The sequence below is a fragment of the Neomonachus schauinslandi genome, chromosome 7, assembly GCF_002201575.2.
Source record: "Neomonachus schauinslandi chromosome 7, ASM220157v2, whole genome shotgun sequence".
NCBI lineage: Eukaryota > Metazoa > Chordata > Mammalia > Carnivora > Phocidae > Neomonachus > Neomonachus schauinslandi.
In genome coordinates this window covers 90,332,827-90,358,572 of record NC_058409.1, presented here as the reverse complement: position 1 = coordinate 90,358,572, position 25,746 = coordinate 90,332,827, and the positions used below count along the sequence as shown (strand labels likewise).

The 25,746-nt window shown below is 40.0% G+C and overlaps 1 protein-coding gene across 2 annotated transcripts in view; it reads right to left on the bottom strand.

Moving 5' to 3' along the window:
• The window catches only part of FBXW11 (F-box and WD repeat domain containing 11), a 121,559-nt gene extending 96,714 nt beyond the window's left edge, over nt 1–24,845 (bottom strand). For both annotated transcript variants that reach the window (XM_021701239.1, XM_021701245.1), the window contains exon 1: nt 24,806–24,845. In XM_021701239.1, the coding sequence (XP_021556914.1) occupies nt 24,806–24,808 (3 nt within the window). In that variant the 5' untranslated portion in view covers nt 24,809–24,845. The remainder of the gene's footprint in view (nt 1–24,805) is intronic.
• Between the last annotated feature and the right edge of the window lie 901 nt (nt 24,846–25,746).

Here is a 25,746-nt window from a genome sequence, read left to right as displayed (position 1 = left end):
TGGGCCTTTGGCTCTTGAGAGTCCAACTAACACCGAACACTCCCCTAACTAAGGTGATAGCAAGAGGTACAGCTTCTAAAATCATCAGAAGAGTTTTTCTTTTCTTTCCCCAGGTAGTGAGGAGAAAGAACACAAGGCTTTGTAGAGATAGACAGATGAAAAATATAGATAAAATCGCTATGTAACCTTGAGGAAAAAAAAAAAAAAATCCCTTCTCCAGTCTCCATTTCCTCACATGCTAAAATGTAGAAAATAAGCCTACCTTTCATTCAAAGTTACAGAAGGTTAAAAGGAATAGTAGATGTAAATCTAGCATTTAACAAGTACTAGTTCCCTCCCCTCATTACTTTGGCAGGAAGATAGAGAACTCTTGGTGAATACAAGAAGTTGGGATGAAATGCACAAAAATAGTCAAGAATAGCTCTTGGATTCCATAGGTTTTGAACCAAAATAAAGGAGGAGAAGCATTCTGGGGTCAGAAAGTTTGGGAAATGCTGGGAAACAAATTATTAAAATGACAATTATCAAGTCAATTTCCAAGAGGAAATCATATGAGGAATTTACCAAATTTACTTGACCTAAAGAAGCAAATAGTGATCCTATTAGTCACTGACACACACACACACACACACACACACACATACACACACACACACAAAGTGGGGGGAGGAAAAGAAAAAAAAGAATTAGTAGTTACAGCAGTTGACAACTCCTTCAAAATGACAGCTGAAGTATTAGCAAAATAATGTGGACAGATTAGAAGTCAATGACAGGTTTAAAAATGGGCCAAGAGGCAGAGAGGGAAAGTAGGGATGCTTTTTGACCTCCTGAAAGGAGTTTCTAATGGTGGCAGTTTAAACTTCAGGATCAAGTGGCGCCTGGGTGGCTCAGTCTTTAAGTGTCTGCCTTCGGCTCAGGTCATGATCCCAAGGTCCTGGGATCGAGCCCCGCATTGGGCTCCCTGCTCAGCAGGAAGCCTGCTTCTCCCTTTCCCACTCCCCCCGCTTGTGTTCTCTCTCTCGTTATGTATATGTCAAATAAATAAATAAAATCTTTAAAAAATAAAAAATAAACTTCAGGATCAAGTCATTTAAAATTAAGAGATGATACTGAAACTGAAAACGCCAGGTATTTAAGGAACAAATGTATACTTTTTTTTTTAAGATTTTATTTATTTATTTCACAGACAGAGAGCACAAGTAGGCAGAGTGGCAGGCAGAGGGAGAGGGAGAAGCAGGCTCTCCGCTGAGCAGGGAGCCAGACGTGGGGCTCGATCCCAGGACCCCAGGATCATGACCTGAGCCCGAAGGCAGCCGCTTAACCAACTGAACCACCCAGGTGCCCCCAAATGTATTCATTTTTAAAGTAAATATAAACTTCTGATACAAGACGGCAATTCTTATTTGCTTCTCCCAAATTCATTCCCTCATTCAACTGGGCAGCTGTAGGGCATGCACTGTACTAGATGCTGGGAATATGCTGTGAGCTGAATATGACATGACAGACATGATCCTTGTCCCCACAGACATTACTTTCTAATCAAGGAGCTGTCTAGTGGGGGATTATGCAATACATTTATTAATTACAATTATGTTAACAGCAGCGAAGGGAAAGAATGGAGTGCTGTAAGAATATGACAAGGGAATATAACCTGTAGGGGTATCTAGGGGACCCAGACACAACCCTTGAAGAACTAATGCTTGAGCTCAGCTCTAAAGGACAAACAAGGGTTAATAAGCAAGAAAGGAGGACAGGGTGAAGCCTTCCAGATAACAAATAACAGATGACAATGCTTGCTACGTCAAGGCATTGGAGGAAGGGGTGGGGGAATGACTATGACTAAGTGCAGAAAGCTAGAGTGGAAAAAACAAAAACAGGCAAGACTTCGTAGGGAAATAGAGGTGTGAAGGTTGGGATTTCTGATTGGTGCAACTGACATCATGAAAGAAATGTCAAAATAAAAGACAATGTACATTGGTACTGGAAACCTGGCTAGGCTGCCCTCCACATATATAAGACATTTCAAGGAATTTCTATAAAATACAAAAAAAGAAAAAACTGGAGTAGAAACAGGGTTCACTGAATGTAAACACAGAAAAGCCTACCTAAAAAGTGAATGGAATTCCCAGTAGAACCTCACCTCCTAGCTCAAAGAAGGCTAATAGGAGTGAGGGTCCTTGAAGCAATGAATGAGGCCAAACATGATAGATCCCTAAGTACTTCATAAAGAGGATCTGGAGCCAGGGTCTGGCCAGAGCAGGGACTGGCTTAAGCTTGCCACAGACAGTACACTGGGTAAAGCAAATACTCCTGCAGCTGGATTCTACCAAAAATGGCCATTTTGTTCACAAAAAGGCAACACTGTCCCAGCCACAACAAACTCAGAAGTTCCTCACCCTGGTGACTTCCTTCCGCCACATTCCCCCAAAGCATCTGGATTTATTTTTTTAAGATTTTATTTATTCATTCGCGACACAGAGATACAGAGAGAGAGAAAGAGAGAGAGAGCAGGGGGAGAGGCAGAGGGAGAAGCAGGCTCCCCCACTGAGCCAGGAGCCGGACCTGGGACTCGATCCCAGGACCCTGGAGACCCTGGACTCATGACCCAAGCCGAAGGCAGATGCTTAACCATCTGAGCCACCCAGGCGCCCCAAGCACCTGGATTTAAATCAACAGAGTACAACCACAGCTATTCCACACATTTCCCTTTTTTCACAAAAGAAACATAAATAGCCACAAACATCATAATATATCCAATATCACTAGTAATTCCAGAAATAACTTGTTAAATTCTTCAACCAAATTGGTATTATTTTTTAGTTATTAATATTCTAAAATGGCATAAACATGGAGAAAACAGCACTGTTATAGACAGAATTTGGTCTGTTGTGTCAAGTTCATATAAGTAACAGAAAGTGGGTAAACTTTTGGCCACCCAGGCGCCCCAAAAATGTGTATATCCTTTGACCCATCAATTCCGCCCCTTAGAAATTATCCCAAGATAATACTCACAGATGTGTTCAAAGATTAAACTACAATAAAGAACAACCCAGCTTTAAGTTGCTATAAATTAGGGGCACCTGGGTGGCTCAGTCATTGGGCGTCTACCTTCGGCTTGGAACATGATCCCAGGGTCCTGGGATTGAGCCCCACATCGGGCTTCCTGCTCCGCGGGAAGCCTGCTTCTCCCTCTCCCACTCCCTCTGCTTGTGTTCCCTCTCTAGCTGTGTCTCTCTGTGTCAAATAAATAAATAAAATCTTTTTTAAGAAGTTGCTATTAGAAATAATTTTAAAAAAAGAATTTAAATGTCTAATAAAGGAACAGTTTATCTAGTTAGGCATTTCCACATTCATATATACAAGGCAACCCTTCAAAATATTATAAAAGAAATAGAAAATGGTTCAGAAAAATGCCACAAATATTGTTGAGTTTTAAAAACAGTTTGCATGGGCGCCTGGGTGGCTCAGTCGTTAAGTGTCTGCCTTCCGCTCAGGTCATGATCCCAGGGTCCTGGGATCGAGCCCCGCATCCGGCTCCCTGCTCAGCAGGAAGCCTGCTTCTCCCTCTCCCACTCCCCCCTCGTGTCCCATCTCTCCCTGTGTCTCTGTCAAATAAATAAATAAAATCTTTAAAATAAATAAAAGCAGTTTGCAGGGGCACCTGGGTGGCTCAGTTGGCTAAGTGTCCGACTCTTTGATTTCGGCTCAGGTCATGATCTCAGGGTTGTGAGATTTAGTCCTGCATCAGGCTCACCCTGGGTGTGGAGCCTACACAAGAATCTCCCTCTCCCGGGGCGCCTGGGTGGCTCAGTCGTTAAGCGTCTGCCTTCAGCTCAGGTCATGATCCCGGGGTCCTGGGATCCAGCCCCACATCGGGCTCTCTGCTCAGTGGGAAGCCTGCTTCTCCCTCTCCCACTCCCTCTGCTTGTGTTCTCTCTCTCCCTCTGTCTCTATCAAATAAATAAAAATCTTAAAAAAAAAGAAAGAAAAGAATCTCCCTCTCCCTCTCCCCCACCCCAGGTCACACGCATGCTCTCTCTCTCAAAAAAAGAAAATTAAATAAAATAAATAAATAAAAGCAGTTTGCAAAACGATTTTATGTGTGAAAAATATATATGAAACATACATAAAAGAAAAACTATGTATATGAAGGAAGGGAAATACACCAAATATTAACAGTCATCAGGGGAAGTTTTGATTCTTTTTGTTTCTTATTTTACATTATTTTTATTTTGAATTTTTCTATAATAAACATGGTTAACTCTGTAAAAACAAAACATAAGCTTCTTATGTTCATATGTTCTTCAACAATTTTTCAATAGTTTTTTAATGTATGTGTAAATAACAGCACTGAGCTAAGTGGATAACCATATGGGGGAAAATGAATCTTGATCCCTAGCTCAACCATAAAAAAACAATTATTTTAAGATGGTAAAGCCATGGGGCGCATGGGTGGCTCAGTTGTTAAGCATCTGCCTTCGGCTCAGGTCATGATCTCAGGGTCCTGGGATCGAGCCCCGCATCGGCTCCCTGCTCAGTGGGAAGCCTGCTTCTCCCTCTCCCACTCCCCCTGCTTGTGCTCTTTCTCTGGCTGTCTCTGTCAAAAAAAAAAAAAAGATGGTAAAGCCATAAAGTTGCGAGTAGACTATCTTTAAGACCTTAGAGTGGGCAAAATTTCTTAAATGGGACACAAAAACCAGTAACAATGAAAGAAAAACCTGAGTAATTCAATTTTGTAAGCATTAGACCATCTGTCCATCAAAAGACAACATTAAGACACTGAAAAAGCAAGCCACAGAACAGATGTCTGCAATATGTGTATCTGACAAAGAACTTGTTTCCTGACTACTATAAAGAATTCCCACAAATCAAAGTAAAAAGATAACTCAATTTTTTAAAAGGGTCAAAAGATTTGAATGGATACTTCTCTAAAGACAGTATCTAAAAGGCACATGAAAAAATGATCGACATCATTAGTCATCAAGAAAATGTAAATTATAGGAGCGCCTGGGTGGCTCAGTCAGTTAAGCGGCTGCCTTCGGCTCAGGTCATGATCCCAGTGTCCTGGGATTGAGTCCCACATCAGGCTCCTTGCTCAGCAGAGAGCCTCCTTCTCCCTCTCCCTCTGCCTGCCACTGCCTACTTGTGCTAGCTCTCTGTCAAATAAATAAATAAAAATCTTTAAAAAAAAGGAAAATGTAAATTATAACCACAATGAGACACTACTTCACACATATAAGAATGGCTAAAACTGTCTGACAATGCCAAGTGCTGACAAGGCTAAAAAAGAAACTGAAGCTCTCATATATTGTGGGGCAAGTCATAAGAATGTACAACCACTATGGGAAAAGATCTGGCAGTTACTTGGAAAAACTAAACATTCAACTACACTCTGCCAGCAATTCCACTCCTAGGTATACCCAAGAGAAAAGAAATGTCCAAAAAAAATTTGAACACAAATGTTCACACAAGCTTTATTCATAAGTCAAACACTGGAAACAATCCAAACAATCCAAATATACTTCAGCAGGAGAATGAATAAACAAAACATTGTAACTGCCAGATCTTGTAATGTAATAGTGCTAAGCAATGGAAAGGAATGAAAAACTGATTCAACAAGAATAAATCTCAAAAACATTACACTGGGTAAAATAAGCTAAACAGAGAGTGCTTGCAGTATATGCATACTATACAATTAACCTATATGAAATTCTACAACACACACAACTAATTTAAAATTACAGAAAACAGGTTACCTGAGGCCAGGAATGGAGGTGGGGGAACTGCAAAGGGAAGTGAGAGAATTTTTTTTGTGGGGGGGGGAGGTTAGCTCTCAAATCTCAAGCACTGCACTTAAAATGAGTACATTTTACTGCATGTAAACTACACCTCAATAGTTCATAGTCATAGATATCACTACATACTTACTGGAATGGCTAAAACTAAAAGGACTAGCAAGGGCGCCTGGGTGGCTCAGATGGTTAAGCGTCTGCCTTCGGCTCCGGTCATGATCCCAGGGTCCTGGGATCCAGCCCTGCATTGGGCTCCCTGCTCCCTGCTCCGCGGGAAGCCTGCTTCTCCCTCTCCCACTCCCCCTGCTTGTGTCTGTTCCCTCTCTTGCTGTATCTCTGTCAAATAAATAAATAAATAATCTTAAAAAATAAAATAAAATAAAATAAAATAAAAGGACTAGCAAAACGAAGTGACTGGAACTTCGCACATTAGAGGTGGGGGTGTAAACTGGCCCAAGCACTTGGAAAACAGTTTAGCAGTATCTACTGAAGCTGAACATATGCCTATCCTATGACCCAGTAATTCCACTCCTGGTTTTTTATAACCGACAGAATCAAGTGCTTATGTCCACCTTAGAAATGTTATATAGCAGCCAAAGATTGGAAACAATCCAACTAATTCATCAACAGTAAAATAAACAAAGCATGGACTATATATACAATTGAATAATGCACAGGGAAAAAGACCTGTTACAACAAAATGGGTGAATTTCATAGATGTAATAGCAAGCAGAGGCGGAAAAAAACCACAAAAGTATAAGCTGTATGATTCCATTTATACAAAATTCAAAAATAGGGCTCTGTCATTAAGCATCTGCCTTCGGCTCAGGTCATGATCCCAGGATCCCGGGATCCCTGCTCAGCGGGAAGCCTGCATCTCCCTCTCCCACTCCCCCTGCTTGTGTTCCTGCTCTGGCTATCTCTCTGTCAAATAATTAAAATCTTAAAAAAAAAAAAATCCAAGAACAGTCATGACTAACCTACAGTGAAAAAGACCAGAATAAACCTTTGGGAGGGTTACTGACTTGGTGAGGCATAGACAGACATGAGGAAGCCCTCAAGGTGCTCTGGAAGTGTTCTATATCTTGATTTGGGTAGTGGTTACACAGTGTTCTGTTTCCACAGGTAAAAATTCATTCAGCTGTACACTTAAGATTTGTGTTCTATATTATATCTAAGTTACAAAAACAAACAAACGTATATACAAATACCCTTTAAGCCAATCTTTGTTCACCCTTTGAAGCCGAAGCTTATTACACAGAATCCATATATGGCTTGTCGGCCTGAGTCACTCTGACTCCCAGTCTTGTCACTTACATGCTCTCCAGGTCTATCTCCCTTAGACTGCCTAAGCTGGTGGTGCCACTAAATATCTAGAGTAATAGCATTGGCAATGGAACTGGATCAAGTCATGCCCCAATCGGACAGGGAAGATGTCCAAAATACTTACTAACAACATAGATGGTTTTAATATAGGTGTGATTTTAAGTGTACCGGACAGTCCCATGTTAACTCATTATCCTTTGGATTAACTTCTTGCAGAGATTGTGGGGGAAATTAAATAAAGCAGCCAACTCTCTAAAAATAAGTATATAGCGTTGCTATTATTTTTGCCTGGAAATTTAGCTCTATAATTAAGAAAAAAAATCACAATATACTCACTTCATACACAACTTTCAGAAATAAAGCCAGAGTTAGATTTTTTGACAAAAGATGCTATTGGCATATTACAAAACTAAACTTTACACAATGACAATGCAAGAAACTATTACTACTGTCTTCCAGAATTAACCAATAGATTATGAAAACATGTGGTTAACTTCCAGAAACCAACTTATGAATGCAAAGCTTTTTAAAAACGGGACTTCATGTTTTAATAGAGTTTGATTTACATTCTTGTCAAATACATACACACACATACTCTTATCCAACAATACAATCTAACCACTCTGCATTTTAAAATGTCTCATTTTCTCCTCTCTGCACCATCTGTTACTATCCTGTATTCCCCTGGAATATTCCAACAGTCTACGGATTGGTCTCCCTGCTACAATACATACTCCAAACCGATTTCCAGCGTGATCTTTCTAAAGCACAGATCTTGCTCAAGCTTTCAGTCACCTCTCCTCTCAAATCCCATCTCCCTCCCTCACACCCTACCTCCAATCCTGCAGGATCACACAAGCTCAGAAGCTTGTAAGGGCCAGACAGATAAAAACAGATTTACAGGGGCTATAGGGACCAGGAAAGCACAAGCCCTGACTCTAATAAAAGGCAGCCACTCCTCAGCTCCAATTTTCAGACAAACCAGAAATCAGTGTTTTGATAAAAAATGTCTCAACTTTTTTTAGATTTTATTTATTTATTTGAGAGAGAACGCAGGCGGGGGGGGGGCAGAGGGAGAGGGATAAGCAGCCCCCACCCGGCCCCCAAGTAGGGAGCCCGCCCCCGCGGGGCTCGTTCCCAGGACCCTGGGATCATGACCCCAGCCAAGGCAGACGCTTAACCGACTGAGCCACCCAAGTGCCCCATATGTCAATTTTTTAAATCTATGCAGACAAAAGAAAATATATCTGTGAAGCTTGATCCATATAGGCTACTAGTTCATAACTTAGGACCTAAAGGATAAAGTTCAAAATCTGGTTATAATCTATCTTTGCAAATTTATCTACCTCAATCCCACCACACAAGTTATACTCCAATATTTTTCACAGAACTGCCCAAAAGGCACTACACAGCATTGCCTGCCTGCCAGCCATCGTTCACCTGTTTACCTTTGCTATGAAAGCCCTCCCCTTCCCCAATACATCCATATTCATGTCTAACTTCTGCTCAGGCCTCTAAGGGTGAGTAAAACATTGTATGTCTACCTCTCATGATCCCTACCAGTTTTCACACTGTACTATAGTTTTTTATGTAAAAGACTGTAAGCTTCTGGAAGCAAGGTACATATCTGATTTTGTTCTATACTCCCCACATAACCAAAGAGTACCTGTTTGAGTACATGTTCAATAATGAATGAAGTTATTTACCTGGCTATTTACATAATAATTTGTATCTCAACTTGTAAGTTTTACAAGTTTTACACACCAATATGGTCCCTTAGATTCTGAAAATCAAAAAGCTAAAAAGTTTAGAAAAATATCCAATATTAAATCTGAATCAGAACTAATATGATCTCATGGTTCTTTTTAAATAGACTCTTTAGTTCTATCTACTGAAAGGGTCTAGAAGCAATGACAACCCAACAACAAGGCTTCTAAATACCATTCCCCACTAAATACCATTCCCCACTAAAAGGAATCAGAGCTTCTTGGAGAAATGGCTGATGCCTGTAATGCAGAGAAAGTAAAAAGCCAAGAAACACACAAAGACGGATGGGATCACATCAAAAGGAAGCAGGGCACTACCTTGAAGGGGCTCTCATTAGCCAAATCTGGGACAATGTGAACACCAATAAAGACTGATTATTGGGGCACCTGGGTGGCTCAGGGGGTTAAGCGTTCAACTCTTGGTTTCATCTCGGGTCATGGTCTCGGGGTGGTGGGATCGAGCCCCGCCTCAGGCTCCGTGCTCAGCGGGGAGTCTGTTTGAGATTCTATTCTTACCCCTCTCTCTCTTCCCACTCCCCCATTTTCTCTCTCTCTCAAATAAATCTTTACAAAAAAAGACTGATTGTTAACACACTAAATAAAAAGTCCATGAGAGTATGATGGTACACAAAAGAAAGGAGGAGAAACAGGGATGGCTCTGTGAATGCTAGCTAATAAATGTAGACAGAATGACAGAAAACTACAATTTTGTAACTCCCATTTTAATAACTGACTTCAGGATCAGGATGCTGAAACCACTGGGTGAAATGCTGTAATGGAACAGGATATTTACAAGGTTCCAAAATATTATCCCATAAACTCCTTTCTAATTGCAGAGGATAAAACTGTACCTTTATAAATAAGAGATCTGACTATTGCCACCTTAGCCAAGGGATCAAATTTAGCATAGCTTATAATGGGATAACCTGTCATCAAGTGCATCCCAACATGACTCAGTGCAAAGTATACTTCACCTATGATGAAGCATTCTTGTCAAAATGTTTAACCTGGTTGCAATCAAGGCTCTCACCTAACTTCCAGTTTACAAGAAGTAGAGTAGCTAGAGAAACAAGTTAAATGACACCATGAGGAAATAAACAAATGAAGAATGTTGCACATCCTAGAGGAAACTGAGCTGGACTCTTCAGAAACAATCAATGCCAGGAGAGGAGGGAAAAGGGCAGAGGGAATGTTCCAAATGAAAAGAAATTAAAGAGATATAATAACCAGAAGCAAAGGGTGTATTCTGTTTGAATCCTGGCATTTAAAACAAAATGGGGGGTGGCATGCTAGAAAAGACATTCTTGGGACAATAGGAAAATCTAATCGAATACTTGATACTACATTATGGAATTATTTTCATTTTCTCAAACATAAAAATAGTATTGTTGTTTTATATATGTATGAAATATAAATGACTACACATAATACGTGGTTTTATATGGATATATATATCTATATGTACATGGTTCTGTGTGTGTGTGTAGTTTTAGAGAGAGAGCCTATCCTTATTCTCAGGAGACAGGTGCGGGAGTGTTTAGAGGGTGAAGTGTCATGCTTGCAACTTACTATCAAATTTTTAACAACCACAAAGGATATGTATTTGAGGAGATAAGGACAGGAGGAGATGAGAGAGAGAAAGGGAGGAAAGTGGCAAGGGGAGGGAAGGAGGAATGGAGGCGTGGAGCAGAGAAATAATACAAATATGGCAAAACTTTAACAACAGTTGAGTCTAGGTGGAAAGACTATACAAGTGCTTGTTGGACTGGGCTTTCCCCAACTCTTTTATATATATATATGAAATTTTTCATAATAAAAAGTTATGGGGGGAAAAGAGAAGAACAATTAAAAAAGCAGTCAGCTTGAAATCCACATGACACCATGAGAGTATCAGGAAAAAAATAGTCTCAAGCAGAGCCTGTGAGAGTATATACTGTGGCAGTACAACTGGAGCACAATGTGGCAATGCCTATCAGATTTTTTAAAAAATCATCTATCTAGTGAAACTTACTCCTAGAAAACTGTCCTGAAGATATACTTCTCTGCATGTAAAATGACATATACACTAAGTTATTCTTTACAGCATTGTATGTGATAGCAAAAGACTGGAAATAACCTGTATGTGTATCAGTCCAGACTGGTTTAACAAATTATAGCACTTACAATAAATCAGCATGCATCTTTTAAATTATCTCTTCAAAAATGATGGGAGCTCTTTGGGAACTGATATGAAAGATAACCATGTCATGTTTTACATTTAAAAAAATTCAAGGTGCAGAAGAATATGTACAGCACACACACACATACATACAAAAGCTACACAAAAATATGGCTGAATAGCTGGAGCCAGAGGGAATGGGAGACCTGCAGACTTTCTTTTTAAATGTCTACTCCTTTTTGTACTTTATGAATTTTGTAGCATACACTCATACAATGTATCCTAAAAACCTTTTTGTTAAGTATTGATTTACTGTAGCTATAATGAACTCTTCATATCTCCATGCTTTCATTACCAAAACCATGCATTACAGGTCACCTGGGAATTAGGGCCTGAAGTCAGTGCATAAGGTGAAAATAGCATACAGTAAACATCTGCCTTACAAATCCCTTAAATACATGCCACACTAGATTGACACACCATCTCAATAATTCCAACACAGCCAATTTTCACTCCACTTGAACAGTTCACGGTTTCTTCAGCTGACTAGTATACAAAATAGCTGGCTTGTCCTTAGGTCTCATCTTGTGATATTAAAAATGTGTCTTTTAAATACAATAATCACACTCATCACAGCTAGATGAAAGCAGTCAGGAATTGAGATAGGCTGAGAGAAGAGCAAATTTTAATTTCTCATGTCACACTTTATCCAGAACCTTCACTGTTTAGGTTATTTTCCCCTTGTTTTGGTCACCAGATGCATGGAACTTAATTTGCATAAATGTCCGTAAGATACATAGTGACAACCCAGAGTTTTAAAAAAACACATTTCAAGAACTGTACCTCCATTAAACAAGCCATATAGTAAAAAAATAAAATCATAACCCAAACATAATAGGCTAATTTACAGACTGGGAATATACTATAATGGAATATCCAGGTTCAGATGAAAAGGAGAGTGGTAACAATGCTTGATCAATATCACATATGATCTCATAAGGTCATGTAAACTTAGTTATAGTCCATTTCTCTGTTAGCATTCCCAAACACTGATACATAGATTCCTCAATCTACACTCTGAGAAATCTTATAACTCTACTGAGTAAAGTGAGCTACCACTGAAGCAAAATAAAAACTCCCAAATCTTTCTCTCTCTCCCTGCTTTCTCTGATGCTCATATTCCCACTAGATACTTCTCTTGGAGGACTCACGATACACAACTCAACTTCATTATAAATTAAATTCATTATTTTTCCTGCACCTCTCCCATGCCCTCTATGCCCTTCTTCTAATATTCCTTATCCTGGAAAAGATAGTAAACATCCATCCTGGTGCCCAAGGCAAAAATCTAAAAATTCATACTATAGTCCATCCATCACCTACTCCAATAACCAATCCCCAAGTTCTGTAGATCCTACCACCTACATCTTTTTTAAGTCCACCCCACCTTCATCATGCCCATTGTCAATGCTTTGGTTTGCCTTCCTCATTGCTCACTTGAACTAACTGGTCTCCCTGCCTTCAGTCTCTTTAATCCATCTTGCACACACCTGAAAAGTTAACTTCCTAAAATACAAATTTGGTTATGTTACTCTTTCTTCTTTCAGAGCAGAAAAACAAGAGCAAGTCTCAAAGTAATGATACAGCAAGCTTAAAACAAGCTCATTTAATAACACGATAAAATGCAAAGAGAATGTACCACCTAGCTTATTTTTTATGAGTATGTTATTATTCCACCCCACATTATATGACCAAATTAAATAAGCTAATACATTGTTTTGGTCAAAAGAGGCTACAGGGAAGCAAAAAAATCTAACTGCCTTCTTAGAGTCAAAAATGAATACAAACTGGATCATAGCAGTGATAAAGGCATTTATTTCCTTCAGTTTTCTGAAGGGAAACGAAGGGCTTCCCAGACCTATAAAGTCAAGAGTGCATTCAAGCTGAATGTACTAACTTGTCTAAAAATGAGTGCCTTAATCAGAAAATATTTTGGGAAGTTAAAAGCAAGGAGAGAAGTTGAAGGAAAAGGTTCTGCCATAGGGAAAAACCATCCATCCCTAACGTAAGCTGAATGACGTTGTCTCAGTCCCAGTCCAGCAAATATCTCCCTTTTCCGGTTGAGTCCATGCAAACTAACCCAGTGACTATGTTCTGACCTGGTAGGTCAAGTCAAAAACACATAAAAACAATATTACAGGCATTTGGCTTGAGCCTTCAGTTCCCTCTAATTCTGTTTCTTATTTGAAAAACTTAAACTGGTATAGTAATTAGGAACTAGTAAGCAAACCTACCTATCAAAAAAGTTTACATTAATCATACCAACATGCACATACCATTATAAACTAGTAAACTGGAATTCTGGCTTTACACATCAGTCTTACACATCTGGTTAATACTGGTCCATATCTGAGATAAGGAGTTGCTTTGAGCATGCTGACCAGATCAGATTTCTCAGAGTTTTAAACCAATGAACAGACCCAGGATGAAGGTAAATTCTAAAACTGTGTATGTGGCTATTTAAATTAAATAAAATTTAAAATTCAGGTCCTCAGTTACAGAGCCACATTTCAAAACAGCCACATGTGACTAGTGGCTACCATATTGAACAGCACAGATACTGAACATTTTCATTACCATAAAAAGTTCTACTGAACAGCACTATTCTGGAAGATAGCCTCCAACAAACCCTACTGTGAGTCCCCTTGGGAAAACAGCCCGATAGTCTTGGATGGCTAACACGGAACTGAGATCTAGACTATTTTCTTTTTTTTTTTTTTTTTTAAGATTTATTTATTTATTTGAGAGAGCGAGAGAGAGTACATGAGAGAGGGGAGGGTCAAAGGGAGAAGCAGGCTCCCCGCTGAGCAGGGAGCCAGATGCGGGGCTCAATCCCGGGACTCCAGGATCATAACCTGAGCCAAAGGCAGTCACTTAACCAACTGAGCCACCCAGGTGCCCCTAGACTATTTTCTACCAAAGGTCAGAAGTAGATACTCGACACAACAATTGTTTCCTTTTTCTTTACAGTGATTTCAGTTTTAGCCCTCAGGATTTCCACCCCTCTTTTTATCACTGGATGACACTCGATACTAGAGACAATATAGTACAGACTTTAGAAGCTGGACTTTTTCTAGAAGTCTCTGAAGCTAGACTGCCTGGATTCATACCTCATCTTTGTCTCTTCCTAGACATGCGACCTTGGACCTGTTATTTAATTACTCTATGATTCAGTTTCCTCATCAGTAAAGAAATAATGGTACCTACCTCATTGAGTTACTATGAATATAAAAAGTTTATATATATGCAGTGCTTATAATTGTGCCCACAAAGTGTTAACTGCTATTATTTCTACCACCACCACCACCCTCACAGCTCTTCAGATGACAAGTGTGGAAAATGCTCACTTAGGAGAAACATTCACAAATATAAAGGAATTAAACTACAAAAAGGATCACAAAGCCAGGGTATCAGTCTATGATAAAAAGACATTTTTTTAAGATTAAAGGAAATGGATAATCTGGAGAGTATATTAAATACCAAAAAAAAGTCATGTTTTCAAGAGAGTTGCTGGACAATGTCTTACTTGTAAGGCTAACAAACCACAGATCGAAAGAAGTCCACATAATAACCTACTGAGCTATTTAAATAACCAACAAAAACTAAGGAGGAACTGAGAAGATACAGGTTCGAGTTCACTAGAGCAAGTGATACTTCCCTGTATAAACCATGTTTTGACATTTAAATGCATTGCCTCTCTTATACTTCCTAAGTTACCTTTATGTTCTGACTTGATGAACTGACTGAAGATCTAATTTCTTCACCAAGCAGAAAGAGCACCAGATATAAAAATACCATGCCAAACAATGATCTATCATGTGTTTTCCTGGTGGAAACCCATCATAGAAAAACACACCTTGCTCTTGCAGATGGGCAATTTGAAAATCCAGAAGCTGAAGTACAAATTTCAGCAAATGCAGTCACATGGAGAGAGCCGGAACTTTGGAAACATAAAGAATCAAGCCTAAAGCTTGGCTTTGCCATTTACTAGCTGTATGACCCCAGGCAACTTGCACTTACTTAATGCTTATGAGCTTCATTTCACTAACTATAAAATATAAGGTAAAGCATGTGCCAACTGAGTAAGAAATTATGTAAAGAGCTTCTAACAGTGCCTGGCACTTAGCAGATGCTCAATAAACAGTTGCTACAGTAAGTAAATCTTCCTGAGAAGGCCCTCCAAGAGTCCCAAGAATAAAACACCACTACTTTACATGGTAACTACAAAAACTATTTTGACCAGGTATTAGCTATAAATCATGAGATAATACCTTAAAATTATCACCTGTTGTCCATATTTTACAAGCTATTCCCCAAATTTCCCTTATTTACTGTATTTCCTGTTTGACTGTTAACTATAAACCAATTGGGCCTACAATAAAAATAACTGCACTTCTTACACTAAAACAAAGTGTCTACTAGCAATTCTTCCACAGACACCTTCACTAATCCATCCCAAACATGAACACTATATCTAAATATCTAACATTTCTTCCTTTCTCAATCAATAGAAAAAAGTAAAGAAGTTTTGTTTAAGTTTCTTTGAGTTCCACATAACAAAACAATACAGGGTAATTGCTTACCTGGACAATATTTTGTACTTCAGATCCACCAATCCAGAATGAATGGGGGTATTCCCTTTCAGACTAGTCTGAGAAAAGACAGCAGTCAAGCAGCTTCCAAGATTCTTTCCGTTTACTGTATCCAGCTTTCTTCAATAAAATCCCAAACATGCACTTCGGTAACTGTTGAAAGACAGAAAGCAATCCATACACCCACCATGGCACCAGCGGCAAAGGACAGCCACCAAGAAATGGTCAATGGAGTGGTGGATCTGAGGCACAGAAAAAAAGTTACAACCCCTGAGTCAGCTATTTGGGATAAAAGTTCTGGAGCAGCATTCCTCATCTCTGTGCTGACAAAAGGATAAGAAATTCTACATGGCAAAGAAGGAAACATCCCTAGTATTAATTTTTACTCATGATAAATATGCAATTCCAAATGAGAGCAGCTAAAAACTTACTCTATTATCCACATAAATTGTCTCAGACCGTTTAGCTACAATGAACTTCCTTATCCATTTTCTAAGACAGCTCCTCCACCATTACAAAAAATTTGTCACCCAAAATTAGTGATATGAGAGGGCTCAAATATCTCCCAATAAAGATATTTAGGCACCTGGCAAGCAATCTTTTGGTTTGCTACATATAAGACATCAAATCTACACATTATACAAATCTTCAACCCTCACCTGAAATATAGGATGGTTTAAAACACATGGCATAATTTTAAGAGTGAACTTCTGATTCATTAAAGGCCAATCCTCCACAATGGCCAGTCATTGGGTAAACTAAGGAAAATTATTAAAAAAAAAAAACTAATAAACAATTTACTATATGACACCTTTAAATCCATAAGCCCAGTCCACACATTATATCAACATTCTTTTACTACCATACCAACTTTTCCATTAGCCTGCAAATACATAAACAAAATATAAGGGAGAGAGGAAAAAAAAGCATTCAACGGGGATAACAAAGATAAAAACTTGAGAAGGAGTCAAAAGATTAACTTACTTGCACATAAATTGCCTTCTTCCTCAATTGCCACCCTACTGCCAAAACGTTCCTGCAGTAATTATAATACATACCTTTATTTAAGGAATACTAATGGGCCAGGCCCTTTACATTTGTTACTTATATTTAATTCTCCAAAAAAAAAAAAAAAAAAGAGAAGAAATAACTTGCCCAAAGTCCTACATCTACTAAGTGGTAGAGACCATGCCCTTTCCACTGAGCACTGAAGCCTGCCAAGTCTAAGGATCAGAAAGGCCATGATTCCTGGGGCAGAAGAAACTGAGCTTTACTCTCAAAGGTCCTGAGTTAATTAACATCAGAATGGAGAAGTACAAAAATACCGAAGAATAAATATTTCAGCCTAGCCTAACTAAAATACAACCGAACCAGTTAAACCATCCAGAAAGGGCTATCTCTCCATATCTTGGCACTTAAAAAGGCATTTCCTTAACAGAGGCATGCAATTCTGAGGCTCACAATATTAATGATAAAACACATTATAATGTTCAAGTAAGTCTTTGTGTTTAACATCAAAGACTGTGTCTGTGACAAAGAATCTCAAATCCAGTTGAAACGGAGGAATTCCAAGATTTGTCAATATATAGTCCACAGGCAATAACTAAAGATGTGCTGATGTATCACATCATAGGTAAAGCAATGGGAGTCACTGAAATACCAGTCTATGATTAGCCTCACCGTAACAATCATATGAAAGTATCCTAATACCCACAACTTAAAAGAGCTCACATAAGTAAAATCTCAAGCAAAGAATGAGTGCTCAAGCTTCTCCCATTAAGTGATACTACCCTGAAGCCCAAGAATAAACTGGAAACCCAGTTTTGACAAAAGCAGCCAGTGAGCTATGGCTAGTAGCTAACTCCTAAAAGAACACACTCTGCTTTTCAAAATATAACTTACTGCTGTAAACCAAAATGCTGAGCAATTACAGCAAAACACAACCACAATCTGACTAATGGACTCATTTCTGAACCTCTTGAATCACCAAGCCTTTTCCTGTATTACTATGTTAATTTTCTTCTCTTCCCTTCAAATATTTACTGAATGCCTAATTGGTGGCAGGCCTTATGCTAGAGCTACAAAGATTAATAGAAGCCAGACCAGGAGTGTAAAGACTGAGTTCTTCCTGTTCTCTACCCTTTTTTTTTTTTTTTTTGAGTCTCCCAAGTGATCATTTCACAGAACCAAAATATATTTTATTATTCCAAAACTGGTTAAGCGTTCTCAATTTAACTCTTAAGAAAATAAAAATTAAAAATGACTCAAGTTCCTTTTTCTCAACAGTAGAGCTCTAACTTAATTTTTCTTCTGTGGATCTGAGGCAAGTATTAGAATGGTTTCCTATATTCATTATAATTATTATATTTAGCCATCTCTCTACTCACAGACTTTTTTTTTTTTCATTTTACATGTTAATATCCCATTGTTTCTACTTCACAGCTTTCCATTCTGTGAAGGTCTTCATTGTTGACTAACTCTGAGAGGGAATTTCCTAAAAATGCTTCCTGCTGACATCATAGAACTCTGCAATCTTTGAATTTTGTGAAAACAAAAATAAGATCCAGGTTAGAGATACCGTACTGGACTGTCAGGTCTTCCTGGTTTGTCTCTCATTTGCCTACAAAGACAAACTTCCTGTTAGGCAATTGTGATCAGCAGAACCTTAACTGAGGCTAACAAGCACATTCCTTCCTGACCGACAGGTTTTTTTCCCCCTTTGTCAATTAATTCAATGAATAACGATATAACTCAGGAGGAAATCTTGTATAATACTCACTGCTTATTGTGTTAAAGGTCGAGCTTTGCTAAAACAAGAGTAAGAACTCAAAAATCCTAATTTCCTCATCAAAACTAAACCGATCAAACATAATGTTCAATGTTAATACAAACTAATCACCAGTCCCCTTCTACCTTCTACTAAGACAGGGTTGGGTGAGTTCTCTCTGTAGGTAGAGTACAGGTCTAATTATGCCTAATTGGCAATTCTTAGTAATTGTAACACTACTTCCACTTCCCAAATTTCCAAGATAATATGATTCTGTATGATTTCCTCATTTCCCCTAAAGATATCTCATTAAACAGAGAGCTGAAAGCAACTCAATGTCAGGTCTCTGTAAAGCTTCACAAATAAATACATGAACAACTAAGGGGTAAAAATTAAAACACCATCTGCCTTGACTGTGCTTCACAAAACCCAGTCCCTGTACTTATGGGGAAGTTAGTATGGCCAGCAGTTGCTGAGACAAACGTCTGCAAGGTGTTTTCACATACATCTCTCCCATAATCCTCCCAACAACTTGGAGCAAAACCTACATTTTCTTATTTTTACGGATAATGAAATCAGAGCACAGAAAGGTTAACTTTCTTAAGGTCACACAGCCAGCAGGTGACAGGGCTAAAATATAAACTCGGGTGCTTCCCTCTAAAGCCCATACCCTTGCTGCTAAATCATGCTTTTCTAAGGTCATAGAATCCTCAGAACTTACTGGCTCTTTGGCAAGTTCACATCAAAAGATATAAAAGGAATTTGGTTTCCTCAATACTTTGCTATCAACCACTCTCTGGGATGTATATAAATCAATCTGCTATGTGTAAGTCTGTAAATAGTGATTTTGAAATGTCTATGGATGTCTGTGTACCACACACCATCCTCCTCTTCTGCTTTATCAGCCTTTTTCCTCTATTCATCTACACCTTTGTCTTAAAGTTATCAAAAGGAAATCTTAAAAACATTTCACAGTATGAAAAAAAAGTCACCTCATATTAATTAAGTCAATGTATCTATTGCACACCCAAATGCTAAGAATTATGAAGGATTCAAAAGACAATACAGCCTCTGGAAGGGAAATTTAGACACGATCACAGGCTTTTATGATACACAGAAGGGTATGATAAGTCCCATAAGAGTTAGGAATAGATTATTATGAGAATTAATGATACAGGTGAGAATTACCATACAGACAGACAGCAATAATGCACGTCAACAATCAACAGGAAAATTCAATTCAACGTTTACTGAACATGTACCATAAGAAGGCACTGAGAGTTTATCATTCAATAGGGGACACAAACAGGAAACTATAATACGAACCCAGAATATGCTAAGTGCCACCAGATAAATACAAAGTGCCAGAATTCGTTCATTTAACAGTAAACATCATGTAGGCAGTGCTATAAAAACAAAATGGTATGCGCCACCATAATGTAAATTGACATCAAAAGAGTTAGCATCTAAATTGTGTTTTGAGGAGACAATCTCAGTGCAGGTGCAAGAGAGAATTGCTGAGATTTGACCTAAGCCAATTTGGCCAACTATTAGGTCCCTCTAGTAAACATCAGTAGCCTTCAATACATAGACTTAGTCAGTTACTATCAGTGCTGATGGAAAAAATAAAATAGTGTGAGCAAAATCTGAAGAACCCTGGTCCGCTGTTTGGCTGAAATACAGAATAAGTGAGGAATGTGGGAAGAAAAGCTGGGAGTCTCGAATTGAAATTACTAGGACTTGAAATGCCTTCTTTCCCTTAAAGTGTAAATACCACCAGGTGGAACCCAGGAACCTCAGAGTGCAAAACTCATAGGATCAAACAGCACTACTCAGAGGGATGTACAGTTGACCCTTGAACAACATGGGAGATTAAGGACACTGACCCCCACATAACAGAAAATCTGCATATAACTTTTGACTCCCCAGAAACTTAACTACTAAGAGCCTACTGTTGATTGGAAGCCTTATCAATAATATAACCAGGTGACTAACACACAGTTTGTATTTTGTATGTATCATATATTGTATTCTTACATGAAGTAAGCTAAAGAAAATACTAAGACAATCATAAAGAATAGAAAATACACTTACAGTACTATCCTATAAAAAAAAAAAAAGGTATATAAGTGGATCCACACAGTTCAAACCCATGTCGTTCAAGGGTCAAGTGGCTGTATGTGCTGCTCTGTGAACCTATGTAATGGCCTAGTGATTTTCCTGTGCAAGCGCTCTGTTTTCCGGTTAGAGCAGTCAAGAGCCGGGGTACCAAGACATGTGCACTGGATCATGTTTGTTCTTGTCAATTCTGAAGGGACATCTAACCTACTCCAAACCAGGAGCAAAATTGATTTATCTGAGCCACAGCCCCTTGAGGCAGGTAAATGAGTCTATAAATACCTATGTAGTTTATTTCATTCAGATCCTACTTAAACCTTTGTATACTTAATCTGCCTTTAGTAAATCAGCACAAGCTTAGGAGTAGATAAGGATAAGTGATAGTGACAAACTAAGATCCAATTTCTTAAAAGAGTCACTAAATCCTACTTACTCCACTCAGAAAACCAGTGACAGGAAGGGGGTAAAAATCCAAAAAGAAAAAAGAGAAAAATTTTCCATAACTTCACTTCTCCTTGGCCTTGTGGCCCGCCTATACTTCAACAGCTCTAAAACACAACACTGATATCTGACCTTCTTAATAAGGTCCAATGTATTTTACCTATATTACTAAATTCAACAAGTAATACAGCCACTTAGAGATAACACAAAAGGAAAATGAGTCACTTTGTCACTTAGCAAAGAGGGGAAACAACCAACAGCCAGCAATAGAGTATAAACTGTCCATTAATTTGTGTTTGGGGGAGGGGGATGGGCATGCTCTCACACCCATAGAGGAAGCAGGGTTACCTTTCCTAACCTCGAACATCAATTTCTGCTATCTTCTAATAGGGAAAACTTACCATCTTTCTCTTCCAATTAGCAGCTGTGTGAGTGCTTTCTAGTAATGAGGGCCGAACATCAGCTCATATTCCTAATTCAAGCATTGATAAACATCATGTGATACATAATGCAGTTTTCCTTCTTTCCAGTGAAGTCCACTGCAATAGACATAGCCTTGTAAACTTTGTATATTTCCAACTGGATTACTACTTTTCTACCTCATTATTAATAATGCTCATTCTACCAAAGTCAGAAATTTCAAAAACAGTCCCACAAACTAGGTACAATACTGGTCCAAGATAAGGCCATGAAAGTCATTGGGTGGTTAAATTATTTACCATCAGCAATTATAAATTCAGTTGTCTCAATCTAGAGTTTATAGTCTATATTCAAGACTGAACCCTATGAGGTGGGTCAACTGGAGAAGCACTCTTTGTGGACCCGGCCTGAGGCAGAGGTAGGAGTGGGGAGGGCAAATAGGAGATTTAATTATTAGGCTATCACCAGCTTTATTTCTTAGAAAGCTAAAAAAAAAAGTACAGGGCGCCTGGGTGGCTCAGTTGGTTAAGCGACTGCCTTCAGCTCAGGTCATGATCCTGGAATCCCTGGATCGAGTCCCGCATCGGGCTCCCTGCTCGGCAGGGAGCCTGCTTCTCCCTCTGACCCTCCCCCCTCTCATGTGCTCGCTCTCTCTCATTCTCTCTGTCTCAAATAAATAAATAAAATCTTTAAAAAAATAAAAAAAATAAAAATAAAAATAAAAAAAAGTACAAGGAAAAAAAAGAAAAAGAATCAAATCAGAGGAAGTGGAAGGATGAAGATTAACAAATTGGAGATAATCAAAAAGCCTATTTCCTGTCTTTAATATAGCTCTCTCTGGAATATCAAATGAAAGTTACCCTGTTAACCATTAAGTACCAAACTGATACAGGTAGCACAATCACAAATATTTGAGTAGTGAAGCTGACTCATAAAAATCTAAAAATATTTCATGCTTAAGGCTTTCAACATACCATCAGTTTATCCCATTCCTCTCTCTCAATTATGTTATTTTGAAACCAATGTAAAAAGTATTTTTAACCTAGTTTTGGAAACTGTAATTAAAATGCAGTGAATACAGAGAGCCACATGCAATTAGATTTTAAGGCATTATCATTCCTACATTCAATCCTGGATTTACTAAATCAGTTGTTAAATACCTGTGCTATCTACTACACTAAAATAAATACATATACAGTTATGAAAAGGGTTGCCTAAGAGTCTTAACTGGGTATCCCTTTGAGAGAATATCAAAATCCGAATATGAAAACCCGTTTCAAAATTGATCTCTTTGTTAAATTTTCTGAGAATCTCCGTTTATAATGTCCTTGAAAGGCTGAAATATCTTTTCAGATCATAAACAAGTAAACTCATGTACAATCAAAACTTTTTTAAAGTTATGAGCATGGGAAACCAATAAATTTAGGCCAGAGATTTTTTTTTACCATACAATCAAAAATACTAAATGAATTACATTGTATTTCTTCTAATTCTTTTGAAAATAAAGACATTTTATTTTTTAAAAGAATGGAAATGGAAGGAGCACAGAACAGCCAATTTCAGAGGCACCAAGTTACAACTTTTCAATGTGAAGTACTCCTCCAGTTGCGAGGACATGTATTGTAGATCTGTAAAAATATGTACTATATATGGAATTCCAATAAGAGATTTTACCAAAATAACCCACTACAAAATTTCTAGAAACATCAAAGGCTTCGCTACAATAATAGTTTGATAAATTATACTGAAAAGGAAAAATTACTTAATAATGAAAAGCAAATAAAAACTCACACAATATCCTTTAAAAAGCAAGCACATATGTCTGCACACAAAGCAGAAACGACCAAAGCTTTTTTTTTTTCTAGTTTTATAAGAATACTGGAGAAGTCTAGTTCTGTGGATTATGCAAAGGACAGCAAATATTAAGCTGTGTGTTTATGCTACTGTACTTCCATTTTTAAAACATGCATCTCAACTCCCCAGATACCATCATCCACAGAAACCATGCAGCTATCCAACAGACTTTCAGTGTCACCATTTATTATTTATAGCATTAAATGGGGGAAGTGGCTCTGATGTCACCGACCCTACCCAGTGGAATCACTGACTCAATAAACATTTTCACACTGGAGAAATCTGGCTAGGAAAACATTTTGCTGGGTTAAGTAGATTCTTTCACCTTTCCTCTCAACCCAGGGGTAGAGGCTGTTACTGTGTTAGGAGAGATACAAAGAAACTGTCAAGGTTTCCACAGGAAGAAACCCTGGGCATGTCCATTTGCTGAGGTAAAGACTTCTCCTCCCAACTCTCCAGAGCCCAGTTTGATTTCCCCAACGCTCAAATTGGCAGGTAATAGCTGCCATGTTTCTTTTCTTCCACCAAATCATCCACCAAGCAGCAAATTCTTCGCTTCTACTAGCCACTCTCTGATAGTTCTATTTCTAAAAACCCCTTCTGGCTCCAAGTCGTAAAACGGAAAGCGGTTGGGGTATCCGTAGGACCGGGGAGTCTGGCATGGCTACCAATGGTTTGTAATAGAAGAGTGATCGCTTCCCCAGGGGCCTAGGATTCTCTCCCCCCACCTTTTTTTTTTAATAAGAAAGAACTGACGGCAGTGATGAGAAGAAGCTCCCCTCCCCCATCTTCCCAAAGCAACGCTGGGAAACACGAAGTTACGGTTTCCCTTTCCTGGGAGATGGAATCCAGAGTACCTGGGGCCTTGCTATGCAAACATCCCTCACCGCGGAGTAGGAAACCCTTTGTCCGAGAAGCCGGACACCACAGGGGCCCGGGAAAGAGGCCCCTTATCCGTCACAGCCTCAAACCCCAGAGCTCCCCACCTCCACCCCTGTAGGGCCTATCCCGGAATCCACACACCCCTACGCTGAGGAGAGGGTGCTGAGACCCCTACTAGGATGCGGAGACCGAGGCCCTGATCGATCTCCTCCGTAGCCCCCCCCCACCATCTCATTCGGCCTGAGTGGGGCTTCCAAGAGCGGTGCAGGCCTGGGCCGGAGAAATTCGGGGGGGAAATCCCCTTCTAAGAGAAGGAGAATGAGATGCTAGAGCGAGTGTGAGCTAAGGCCACAGCATAATCGAGCGAGGGTCCTTCGAGAGATGGGCCCGGATATAGGACAGAGGGAGGAAGGAGAACCGAGGAGCATGGAGGGGGCCGGGCCAGGTCTGGCCTGAGATCTCCAGAGATCCGGAGCAACTGCGCCGGCCCCGAGGCCAGGAAAACGGGGGCCCAGGTCCCGGCCAAGGCGGCGGGGAAGGGCCAGGGCCCGCCTCGCGCCGGACGTTGAGATGGGCAGGCCCACCCGGGGCCGGACGGACGGAAGAACGGTCCAGCGGGCCGCACTCACCATGAGCTCGATGGTCTTGTCCTCAATCACCGAGTCGGGCTCCATGGCGGCCCCGGCGGCCCCGCCTCGCTCTCCCCGCGCAGCAGCGAACAGCCCGGGCGGAGGAGGCGACGGCGGAGGCGGCAGAAGCGGAGGCGGCTACCGTTCCCACTCTAGCTGCCAGCCCGCCCGGGCCGCCGGCAGCTCCACCCTCCCCCTCGGCGAACGCAGTACGCAGACCGAGGACTACAGCTCCCAGCAGGCGCCGGGGGCCCCGCAGAGCGTTGTGGGGACGAGAAGTCAACACCAGGCTACTCTCTCTTGGCAGTCCGAAGCTGAATTCTGAGCAAAAGTAGCACTGGACTGTGTCTGTGGGACGTGCAAACCTAAAGAATTAAGGTCTCCCTCAAAATAGGGCCTCGGGAACTCCACGACTACATGTCCCGGAAAGCCCTGCGCGCGGGTTCTCCTTCCGGCTAGTTTCTCCTGACTTCCGGGCAGCCCCAGGCGACTGAGACCGGGACGGAAACTCAGAGGTAACTCTTCACTCGTCAGAGATCCTGACTGTGAGACCGATTTCCGCACATGCGCAGTCGATGCCGCAGTGCCTAGTCGACGTCTAGGTAGCGGCGCTGCTGGTCCGTGAGCGTCTGGTGCTAGGGACAGATGATGAAGACAGGTGGGTTCTAGATGCGTTAGGAGGACTTGGGGCTCAGGTGTGGGAGGGGCAACAAGCGAGAGAAGCTCGGGCAAGGGAGAGGCTCTGCGAGTATGGGCATCCCAGAAGTAAGGGGTTTGGAAATTTCGTTGGGGAAAGTGGGTTTATGGAGATGAACTGTGGTGCTGTCTGTACGCACCACGAACTGGGAGGAGCTGAGAGATGAAAGGGAACCTGTGTATATTGAGCCCCTCTTACTCATGCGTTCAGAATATATTTATTTTTTAAACTTCCAATCTCTGCC